Here is a 12,117-nt window from a genome sequence, read left to right as displayed (position 1 = left end):
CTCTGAAGAAGAAAGAAGGATGGCCAATAGACACATGAAGAAATGTTCAACATCCCTAGCCATAAAAGAAATGCAAATCAAAACAACATGGAGATATCACCTCAGTCTTTCGCTTTAAAAAGGGGATGCTCCCTGTTAATAAACGAGTTCCTGCTTGACTTGACTCCCCGCTGTGTCTGATTGCCTCCTGGGCTAAGGGAGGCTGGGGAACGGGGCAAGCAGCCGCACTTACCCCTCCTCGGACCCGGTCCATCCAAAGACGGACAGACGAAGACCCAACACAAGGCTAGCACTCTATCACTTTGAGCCACAGTGCCACTTGTGGTTTTTGGGTTGTTAATTGGAGATAAGAGTCTCAAGGGGACTTTTCTGCCTGGGTTGGCTTTGAACCAAGATTCTCAGATCTCAGCTTACTGATTAGCTGGGATCACAGGCATGAGCCACCAGCACCCAGCCCTACATGCTTCTTCAAAAATCATAGATAATGAGTAAGTAATGATTAAACCACATGCAATTAAATGATGTTAAAATTTAGAGATACAGAGTGATATCGTAACTCTAGTGCAGAGATGAGGATCAACTCTCACTTTATATACATAAGGAAACTTAAGTCTAGAGAGTCACTAAAAAGCTAGTAAGTGTAGATTTAGAACTAGAAGTTGAAAAATTGTGTATCCATTTATTCTTTCCACTGATATATTCTCTTACTTATAGTTTCATTTATTTGTTTTGTTGGTGCTGGGGTCTGAATTCAAGGCCCTGCACTTCCTATGTAGGCTCGGAACCACTTGAGCCATACTTCCAGTTTGCTTTCTGTTTTCTGTAGACATATATATTTGTACATTTGTTTGTATATATACATGTGTATGTCTCTGTATTTGTGAGATACCTCCTAACTGTAATCCCTTGCAACTACTTTTTGTATTTTCATACCAAAAAACCTTCAAAGCACCTATTCAATGATCAGTATTGGTAGGTACTCAATAAATTTAGACCAAAGGACTAATTGATTTGCACAAAGATTTCTTTTTTTTTTTTCTGTTAGAAAGGAACCAGACATTTAGAGGTATCCAAACATTTTGGAGCCCAAGAGATCCAGTTCAATTTCATTTCAGAAGTAAAATATTGCTATGCCAAAAATATTCCACTGAGTTAGATTTGGGCCAGGATCTAATGCTTCTAGCCTAGCCAAAGATCTACAGGCTTGATATTTTACCAGAAGAACAAAGCTGTGTGTATTTAGAGAATCAATCACAATCAAATCTTCACCCAAGAAGTTCTGTGTAAACATAAACTTGGCTATACGGCCTCCATCCAGCTGTCTCTTTTCAAATTTACCCAGCCAAAAAAAAAAGATATAAACTAAAAATATCACAATAACTGGAGGATGACAGTTGAAATCCTCTTCAATTAAAGCATCCAAGTCAATGCAACAAATATTTACATTAACAACTAGAAGGTTGGGAAACAGTTCAAAAATTTGAGAGGACTGGATATTAATAGACAACTGCAAACTGCCCAGTGATGCTACATGAAATTCCTCACGTATTATGAAAAAACCTGTTCTCTCTCTCTCTCTCTCTCTCTCATATACTAGGACTTGACCTCAGTGCCCCCAACTCAAAGCTGGAGCTCTATACTTACAACTTTTTGCTGGTTTATTGGAGATAAGAGTCTCACAGACTTTCCTGCCCAAGCTGGCTTTGAACTGCAATCCTCAGATCTCAGCAGTGATTACAGGTATGAGCCACTGGTGCCTGGCTGAAGTATCTTCTTTCTGATGCCCTTATACCCTGCTTACCATGAGACTAGGAGCCAGCAGGACAGAGCAATGGATGAGTGCCAGGGATCCCTGGATGCCCTATCCTGTGCTGCTGCAGGACTTGTCTTCTCTCCAATACCTCTATCCCCTCCTGCACTGCACCTGCGCCAGGAGATTCTGATGCTGCCTTGGCTGGGGGGTGGGTATGGCTGCTTCCTATTTCTGAGGGTCCAGGGATTCACAGGACAAAGTACAGAGCAATGGTATTGAATAACAGTGCCCCATGTCAAGCAAATTTTTAGTTAACTATCCTGCTTTAGGATGATAAAAGAGACTCTTTGATAGGTTAAAACTTAGATTGTGCTAACATGTAACTTAGCTAATTATAACAAAACAAATGGCAATAACGAATCCATAGGACCAAACACTTCCCTGAATAACTCCTACTGCAAGTATGGACGGGCACCAAGGTCACTGTCTTGTGAAACTCCATATTGCTCTGGCAGGGGAAATGTGCCTGCTGCATGATGACAGATCAGGCAAGGGGGAAGGTTCTGCCGTGCCAGTACTGGGCTTGAACTCAGAGCCCTGGTATTGTCTCTTAGCTTTTTCTCCTCAAGGCTGATGTTCTACCACTTGAGCCACACCCCCACTTCCAGCTTTTTGGTGGGTGACTGGAGACAAGAATCTCCTGGATTTTCCTGCCTGGACTGGCTTCAAACCATGATCCTCACATCTCAGCCTCTAGACTAGCTAGGATTACAGGCTTTCGGTGGTTGTTCTTTTAGCTCTGTGACTTCTCATTTCTAGAGTTGTTGGTAAGAAGTTGTTTTATGTTAGATCCTTGGCTTTCAGCACTATTTTCATGTCTGGTGAACTTGGACTCTCTTTTCTCTCTATATATTTTAAGGTTCTAAAATTTTCTATACTAGGACTATATTTTTTAGTGCTTGATACCTCATCTTGATGTCTTATGGCTTATTTTTTTCTTTAGTACTAGAACATTCTCACACATCATTTCTTCAACTATTGGCCATCTCTGTTTTCTTCTCTATAAATTTCTATTTATTAGACATGGGTAAATTTAGAATGATTATTTAGAGCCTTTTCTTTTAAGCACTTTTCTTTCCTCGGCAGCATTTTGTACTCTGGAAGAACCATTTAGTCCTGATCTTCCTAGCTCACTAATTTTGCCACTTGTTTTTTTTTCCACTCTACTATCAAACTATTATATTCACAATGACAACGATACTCTTTTTGCCCTATTTCTGAGATCTTTTGACTCTGTATCGGAGAAATCAAGCCCAGTTGTTGTTTCCTAGATATAAGCCCATATTTTATTGTCCTACACATATTATTTTCTTGCTAAGGCTTGGTTCTGGGTGCCTGCACTTCGGGGGGTTTCTCTTGCTCTTGTCCTTCTGATGTTGGAAGCCTCTATCTATCTATTGATCTATCTATCTATTGATCTATCGATCTATCGCCATTCCTGGCTGTGAGCTCATCTTTTCCAGACTCCCTGGTGTCTTGGTGTGGACAGCTGGTTTCGGATGAGAGGCTAAAGCAGCTCTCGCTGCTCATGGTCCTCGCGCTTTCCCATGGGGAGAGGGGAGTGCAGGGCTGAAGGCAGCAGCTGCTTGGCAGACCCTTTCTTGGTCCTTCTCCATCACTGGCCTGGAGCCTTCCCCGTGTCTGCATCCTCAACACCTCGGAGGAGGAGGGCAGTGGCTCACGCCAAGGCAGCGCAGGCAATGCCTGATGGGTGTTCCCGGCCCTAGGCAGCGCTGGCAATGCCTGATGGGTGTTCCCGGCCCTCGGGGCTCCAGGGTTCCTCCACTTCCAGGCGTGAAGGCTAAACGTTATCCTTGTCCACGGCAATCCTTTTCTCTGCTCATCAGAGCCCCCAACTTTCACTGTCTCAAGACTTCCTAGAAGCTTCTAATCCCTTTTGTAAGTCTACTTCTTCCGTTTAGGTATGGCTGTGGATCCATGCGCTTCTTTACATTCTTTACACTTATAATTCTCTAGACTTGATGCAGCACAAATGTACTTGGTGTCCTATCAAAAATCATCACACGGGAACTCTTACCCATAAACCGAGCCCCGTAAGCCACCAAGAGAATAACACAGGAATTAAGAGAAAGCACGGGTACTTTCTGTATTTAAGATGCTGTTTTGATATGACGATGCGCTGAAATCCAGTTTCTACCCCTTCCCTATTTGATCCTGCATCCCAGGAAACTATCCATTCCCTGGCTGCTTTATCAGCTGACTTGGGGGTAAGCTCAGTGAATGGGGAATGGAGAGAAGTCAAGGGCAGTGCCCTAGACGAATGTCTCCAAGACCACGCCTGCCCAGCAGCTCCTGCTTCCTGTCCCACTGTCCCCCCTCCCCCACGGTCCTGGAGCGGACACGGAACTTCCACTGTCATTCATCTCTAGAGCCCTGCCTCCCTGCCTGCTGAGCATCTCAGACACGCCATCCTCTAGGCCTCTGGTGTCCTGCTTCCTTCTGCTGAAAGGCCTAGAGTTGTTTTCTTTTCCTGGATGGATCCTGACTTGAAGATCAGAATTTCAAGGAGATGGTTTTCAAAGATAATAATAGGTAATTCCTTTCTATGAGTGGAAAGGAGCCCCCCCCCCCACACCCCAGGGAAAGCAATCCTCAGCTCTGTGCTCTGAATACTGAGGATATCCCAAGTGATTTCAGAGGACGATATACAGCCCTTAAAAAGGTAACTTTGGCAATATCATTTCACCTTGGTTGCAAATACGGCACAAAGCAGTTTTGTACAGGAAGCCTTAGGGACCCATCATGTTAGCAATGCTCTAGAGTTAGGAAACACTACACTGGAGGAAGGAAAGCTTTGAGCCTGACGGGAACTTCGACAAAAGCATTTTCAAGTTTTAGCCATGCCTGGCAGGCAGAGGTACAGTAGCGTAAAGAGAACGATTATCTCTCCTATTGATTATTTTCCCTGGTGAAGGAAGAGTTAGGTGAAATAGCTTTGCTTCTTTAGGAAAACTTAGGGTAGTTCTTCCCTCCCCCTCTTTTTAACGTTGGGTAATTCTATTTCAAATTCAAAAATAAAGGATGCCACCGCCTTCTAAACCTAATCCAGTATGTCCACTGTACAAGCCTTGACAGCCGGGCAGCACAGAGAGAACAAGGGAGGCGAGCACCATGGCTTGTTATTAGAGGGAGAAGCGGAGTCCCACTGTGCCGCCATCAGGCTGAAAATCTAAACGTGGAGAGGTGCAGTCCTGGTCCTGAATACCGAATTCTACTCCCCCTTTGTGTGTTTGGACTCTAACACGGGGGGGGGGGGCATCTATGTGTTAAAGGAGAGAGCTTGAGTATGGGATACATTTGTGCTTGCAGCAAGATGAAGTTTAATACCAAGGATGCATCTCAACTTCCTGTCCGATCCGAGACGTCCAGCTGCGGTGTTTGGGTGTGCGTGAAGGATAGCCCTGCATGGTGGTTATGCGGCCCCCCTGGTCTGCGGCTGGGCATGAGAAAGATAATGCCACTCACCCCCCTCTCTGTGCTTTCCGAGGTGGCCCAGACACCGCCAGCTCTGCCTGGAAAGCCACCCCTCCCCACTGGCGCCCAAAGGTAATTTCAGACCGTCCTCGGAGACTGCTTTGAGGTGAATTCATTACATCAAAGCCAACAGAGAGAAACTTAATACAAACTAGCACGGTGAAAGAAAAGAGAAGGGGATGGAGCAGGCAAGCTTACTGAAGGAGCTCTGCTTCGGTGAGGGCCTCTGTCCTCGGCTCCCCGGTGACCATGGCCAGCTCATCCTTCAGTTCCTGGATTTCCTTCTGGAGGCGAAGGATCATCTGCAAACCGCAAGGCGGGAGGGGAAATGGCAACTTGTAAAGGCGAGCTTGGTGGCAGAGAGTGTGCATCTTTTACTGTGATTAACTAGCTCACCCAGAAATCCCAGCAACTCAGGAGGCTGAGATCTGAGATCGCCGCTGTTCAAAGGCAGCCTGGCCAGGAAAGTCCCTGTGAGGCTCTTATCTCCAATTAACCACTTAAAAACCGGAAGTGGCATTGTGGCTCAAGTGGTAGTTAGCCTTGAGCACACAGAGGATCAAGGACAGCGCCTAGGTCCTGAGTTCAAGCCCCACAAATGACCCCCCCAAAAAAGATGATCTGTTTTAAGGATACCAAAATGGATAATGATATAAAAGATATTCCTGTCCCTACCATCAGCTTTGTTCAATGGTACCACTTTATTAAATTAGGTCTAGAATTATTATTATTTTTAAAACAAAACAGAACATTACTGATATAACTGGAGCCCTCCCCTTTTTACTCCTCTTCCATCCTTTCTGGGGAGATCACTCATCACCATACCTTTTGGGGGAATCAAGCCATGGCCTGTGTGTTTTCATGCATTTACCCCGAATGGATGGGTGCACGGTAATGAACGCACGCTGTCATTCTTCATACCCTAAACTCCGTGAATGCATCACGGCATGTAATTGCATCTTGCTTTGTTTTGTTTTTAAGCTTATTTTTATTGGCCCCTGTGACTCTGGCTCATTAAATTTCATGAACATATAATATTTCAATAAGAGAACCTAGCACAATGTGTTTACCTATGTGTCTTGTGAGTGGATATTAGGATTGCAAAAATATCTTGTTTTTTTTCTTTGCATCAAGGAGTTGCCATTTCCTGAAGCAGTTTCTGAATACAATGCCACCCCCCCCCCTTCAACATTCCCCATCACACCCAACCCTCCCCTGCCCTCACCCTTCCTGCTTTCCCAGGATGTACACTGGATTCGTGACTGCATTCTCCCGGGCTTTTTCTCCTCATTTGTCCACCACTCTCCCCTTGACCCCCATCTCACCCCTTTCAAGGACCCACTTCCTGGCATTTATTTCACTGAGCTTTGACTTTGCCTTTCTGAGGAATTACTACGTGAGTTCTCCCTTGGATCTACTATATTTCAGTTAATACATTTGTATACACTTGTATACCAGCCAACGTTTTTACTTGTATGTTTATAAACTAATTCTAGCTTCCACATATGAGAGAAAACAGGCAACCGTTGTCCTTCTGGGTCTGACTGACTTCACTTAACATAATGCTTTTCAGGTCCTTCCCTTTCTTTGCAAATGATATATAGTATCATTCTAATCGGTGAGTAAAATTCCATTGTGTGTATGCACTAATCAGATCACACACCTGTATATACTATATATCGTAGTAATTATATCATCACAATACAAACTTCCTAAAACAAAAATTAGTAAGTTGCAGTTTTCACTCTTCCTTGAATGCTTGCTGTTTCTTAAAAGTAAATAAACGAAAAATCAGCTCCCTCCTTCCCTCCCTCCCTTGTTGCCATCCTATTTCTTCTTTCCTTTCTTTGTTCACTTCTACAATTCTTTGCTTGGAGAATTACCAGATTAAAGGGTGTGTGTGTGTGTGTGTGTGTGTGTGCGTGCGTGCGTGCGTGCGTGCGTGTGTGTGTGTGTGTATGTGTGTGTGTGTGTGTGTGTGAGTGTAAAACTGAATTTCCAACCTAGGTGAAGTTGAGAGTAGAGATTTAATTTTTCATCAAAACCATTATGATTTTTTTCTGTCTATAGAGAAAGCTGAGGCAGATAAGCTGACACAACACTGCCCTGTGTTAGAGGACAGAACTGTTTTCTGGTTGGACCCTTCAGCAGTTTTATAGGGCTGGGGGAGGTATCTTAGGTTCAATACCCACCTGGCAAAGACCCAGGAGTTTGACCTCTATCAACCCATCCCCTTCCCCATTCAAGGGCAAATGCAGCCTCGGGTTTGATTCTGGGCTCCAGAGAACTTCCCTACTTCCTGTCAACCTCAGCTGTGCACTTCAAAGATGTTTTTAATGCAGACAGGTGGTTTCAGTCTCTCTGGAGTGCACACACAGGACCAGAAGTCCAAGAAACATGGTGTTGAGTATTTCGAACATGCCAGTGGTCTTAGAATTTCATTTAAACACCCAGGGTGATGTTACTTTTTGTTTCCCCCAAACAAGGGTCAGAATCTTCAGGCAACCTGGAAGGAAGCTCTTCAGAGACCTGTGCGAGTCATGCATTCGCACCTTCCTCTACTAAATTAATAATGATCCCATGTTTTCCGACTTCTGCTAAGGCTTCAAAGTCAACTCAGATATTAAATTCTGTCTTATTGAGCAGCCATCTCAAATAGAAGCCAGATTTCCAGGGTTTGAAATGGCCCCAATTGTACTTCCTGTCAGACTGCCACAGGAACTCTAGAAACTCTCCCGGCTCTGCCTTGGTTCACGATCCTTTAATCACCTTGTCTCTCTGATGTACCAAAACTTGTAAAGAAAGCAGATTGGGTCCTTGGTGATCCTGATCACACAGGACCATGTCCACATTTGCTGTTAAAGTCAAGAGTAAAGGGCTGGAGGCCTGGCTCAAGCAGTATAGAGGCTGCCTAGCAAGTGCCTGATTCAAACCCCAGTACTACAAGTAAGACATAGGAAATGAAACCCATGTTCATCTTGGGTGGTTTTTTTTTTTTTAAGTCACTTGTGCTTCAAACAGATATATCCATAAAATAATAAAAATAAACATGAGATTTAGACATAGATCAAGAAACAACACTTGTCAATTATCAGATTCGTCTGCACTAGGAAGACCTCAGTAATTCGTTCAATTATCAGCTAGTAGCTTTTCACTCTGGAACTTTCTTTTCTTTAAAGCTCTCACAGATGATCTACATCAAATGTATGACAGTGTTCACCCTATTATCAATTATTTTTCAAATTCTGAAGTTGCTTCAAAGAAAAACCTCTCTAATCAAATTTTAAGTTAAAAAAAGAGAAACCCTTCAACATCTAGGAAGTTTACTTTCCATAAATTACAAACTAATTTTCATCTCCAGCTTAAAAATACCCTTCCTTTCTATCCTTCTCTTGCTACAGAGCTGCCAGTTCTATATACCTGCCAAGCAGACTTCAGGTGTAAACATCAGAAAAAGCTACCCCAGGAATGTGGCTGCCCTTGGCTCAAGTCTCTGATTTCTTCCTCCTTTTCAGGATTCTCCCTAGCTCTGCCCTAATTTTTTGGAGGCTCAAACTGGAATTAAAAAAAATATTTGTAGAACACATTATGTATTTATTAGCCATTATTTCCTTACAGGCTTTTATTTTTAAAATTAAAGAAATCTTTTCTTTCTATCAATCAGGTTGGCTTTAAACTCATAATTTTCCTACATTTTTTTAGTGCTCCTGTTACAGGTATGTGCCACTATGCCCAGCTCTATGTATATTTTTATCTAAGACGGTGTGTTTCTGTGTTTAGAAGGGCATATACATCCGGGTGCCAGTGGCTCATGCCTGTAATCCTAGCTACCGAGAAGGCTGAGATCTGAGATTTGTGGTTCGAAGACAGCCCATGCAGGAAAGTCTCTGTGAGACTCCTGACTCCAATTAACCACTCAAAGACAGGAAGTGACACTGTGGCTCAAGTGGCAGAGCGCTAGCCTTAAGCAAAAAGAGCTCGGGGACAGCACTGAGTCCCTGAGTTCAAGCCCCATAACTGGCAATAAAAAAAAGAAAAAGGTATATACATGCAATCTCATTTTGTTGTGGTTGTTGTGTTTTGTATAGTGCTGGGGATTGAACTCAGGTACCTGTGTGTATGAGGCAAGCACTCTACCCCTCAGTCCCATTCCCAGGTCTAGAGATTTGCTGATGACCCTGTTGGATGAGTCCTTGGGCTCACTGCAGGTCACTGCAGGGCTCACTGCGCAGTGCGGGCCTGGGGGAGAGAGTACAGATTCTTGGGCTAGACTGGGGTTGGATCCTGACTGTGTTACCTCCTAGCCTGTGATTCTGAGCAAATGATTTAAAATTGTGGAGCCCCCATGTTTAAATTTTAACCTGTGGACGTAAGAGGAGAATCTAGTTATAAGATTGTTTTGAGAATTGAATCAGTTAAGGCACTTAACTGCATTTAGAACACAGCCTAGTACAAAGTAAGCACACCCTCAAAGGTTTTAGCTCATCTTCAACATACTTTTAAATATATAAATAGATAACATATATTATATATAAGTATATATAACATATACTATGTATGTTAATATATAAGTGTATATATATCTATATATCTATATATATAGTGAGTTAAAAGTTGCTTACCAATCTGGGGTCAATTTCTTCATTAAGAACAGCTTCGTTCTTTATGAGTGCTACCCTTTGTGCAAATCGGCAAGTAGATATGGACTCCTAAAAGACAAAAGAACGTCTTAAAATATTATGGCGTAAGAATATTTCTCTCCAGATAAAACTTAATTTTTATTCTTAGAGGGAAAAGAAGACACATGCCTAAAGGGTGGTATATTTAAAAAAAAAAGACAATGAAGAGTCCTGGCTCTAAATTAAGGAGCTTTGCTTTAGGACATTATTTGATATAAAAATTAGGTTTGGCTTAATAAAATGACTGATGTCAAAATTATAGGAGACCCTGAGGTCTTAGATAGCAGCTGGGTCTATATTTTCAACTATAGCTCTCTCCCTCCCTCTCCCTTCCTCCCTCCCTCCCTCCCCTTCTCTCCATCTCCCTCTCCCTTTCCCTCTCTCCTCCCTCCCTCCCTTCCTCCTTCCCTTCCTCCATTCCTCCCTCCCTCCCCCTCCCTCTTCCCACTGTCCCCTCCCCCTCCCAGGTGCTGGGGCTGGAACTCTGAGCTTGGGTTCTCTCCCTGAGTTCCTTTTGCTCAAGGCTAGTGCTCTACTACTTGAGCCACAGTGACACTTCTGGCCTTTTCTGTGATTAATTGGACATAACAGTCTCATGGACTTTCCTGCCCCGGCTGGCTTCAAACTGGGATCCTCAGATCTCAGCCTCTTGAGTAGCTAGCTAGGATTACAGGCATTTGAGCCATTGGCTCCTGGCTGTTTTTGCTTTCTGCCTGTCCTGGAGCTTGAAATCTGGCCCTGGGCACTGTGCCTGAGCTTTTGCACTCAAGGCTAGTGCTTTATCCCTTGAGGCACAGATCCACTTCCTACAGCTCTCTTAAACCAAATATATATAGAGAGAGATTTATTGACCTGTTGGTCAGTCTGTCCTTCTGTCTGTCTGTCCATTCATCTACATGTGTGTGTGTGTGATAATCACATTATATACCACAACCCACAAACATGAAAGACTACAAAATGGATCTCTATATGGATAAAAGGTCCTCACCACCAAATGCTGGGGCCTTCATCTGGGGGCAGGGGCACAGAAGGGGGACAGAAGCATGCTGTTGCTTTCTGCTGTCCTCTTCTGGAAAGTGTCTGGATTACCCATTAAATTGAAATGCACGCATGCGCGCGCCATAAGCTAGCCCTAAAATGTCACAGAAAAGCCAGTCAGCAGCAGCCCCTGCCCAGGTCCTGCCCTCTCCCCGTCCAGGAACCAGTCTCCAGGTATCATCAAGGCATTCCGGAGCAACACTGAGCAAGACGAGTTGATAGGTCGCTTCTTATTTACATGGCTGAGAAAGAACCAATTGGCAGGCCCACCGCAGAATCGCAGGAGGCTTCTTGTAATCATAGGAAGTCAGTTCTCATGGGCTGAGGGTAGGCGATTGCAATAGTGGCCAGCAGCCGAAGCTGCGGACTCTGTGGTGTGTGTGCCTCCGAAGAGGGAAAAGATGCAAACTCCCCAAGCAGCCCCCCAACTCCAGCTCGCAAACTAAGAATAGATACCCCCGGTGGACTAAGATCTCCAGAAAGAAGGACCAACGTACGTCGATGTTCCTTTTCTCCAGGGACAGCGTGGCGATCATGGTGGTCATGCAGTTGCCCCCCAGGCTGTCCCGCAGCACGCTGGTCATCATGGAGTTCCGGTAAGGGATGTGTGAGCGGTGTTTCTCTGAAAGGGCGATGATGACCTGTGCAAAGCAGGAAAACCATGGCGTCACCTTGGCAGAAGGGCAAACAACGGAGCTGCAACAGCGACACAAACACAGAGGCGGAGTAACGACGTGCTGCTGACATGCACAGCCCAGGCACAGAATAAACACTGCGGCAAGAAGCTTCAGTCTGAAAATGGTGAAGATGGTGCAAAGTAAACGAAGCGTCACCGGAACATCGCAAAGCTGGCGATTGTTGGACATGTGACATAACTTGTGTAGAATTGGACAGACTATTGTTCAGTTCATAGCCACTGGAAAATTGGTCTAAAAGGCTCAGTGACCATGCCTGATTACTTTAATCCTATCAGAGTGGAGCTGCAGGCTCCGTCTCCAAGACGTAAGAGGCAGATCGGTGAAGCGGGGCCTTGGGAAGCCGTCTCGAATGAGGCTGAGATCTCAGACTCTGATGGAAGATTGTCCACATCAA

General features: G+C 44.3%; 1 protein-coding gene across 1 annotated transcript in view; it reads right to left on the bottom strand.

The window, feature by feature from the left end:
* The window catches only part of Kif6 (kinesin family member 6), a 240,101-nt gene that overhangs the window by 135,969 nt on the left and 92,015 nt on the right, over positions 1-12,117 (bottom strand). The window contains exons 8-10 of the mRNA XM_013029563.1: positions 11,523-11,666; positions 9,931-10,017; positions 5,507-5,610 (exon numbers count right to left, since the gene is read on the bottom strand). Of these exons, the coding sequence (XP_012885017.1) occupies positions 5,507-5,610; positions 9,931-10,017; positions 11,523-11,666 (335 nt within the window). The remainder of the gene's footprint in view (positions 1-5,506; positions 5,611-9,930; positions 10,018-11,522; positions 11,667-12,117) is intronic.

Source organism: Dipodomys ordii, unplaced genomic scaffold, assembly GCF_000151885.1.
Source record: "Dipodomys ordii isolate 6190 unplaced genomic scaffold, Dord_2.0 Scaffold120, whole genome shotgun sequence".
NCBI classification, from domain to species: Eukaryota; Metazoa; Chordata; class Mammalia; order Rodentia; family Heteromyidae; genus Dipodomys; species Dipodomys ordii.
This window is presented reverse-complemented; position numbering and strand designations above follow the sequence as displayed.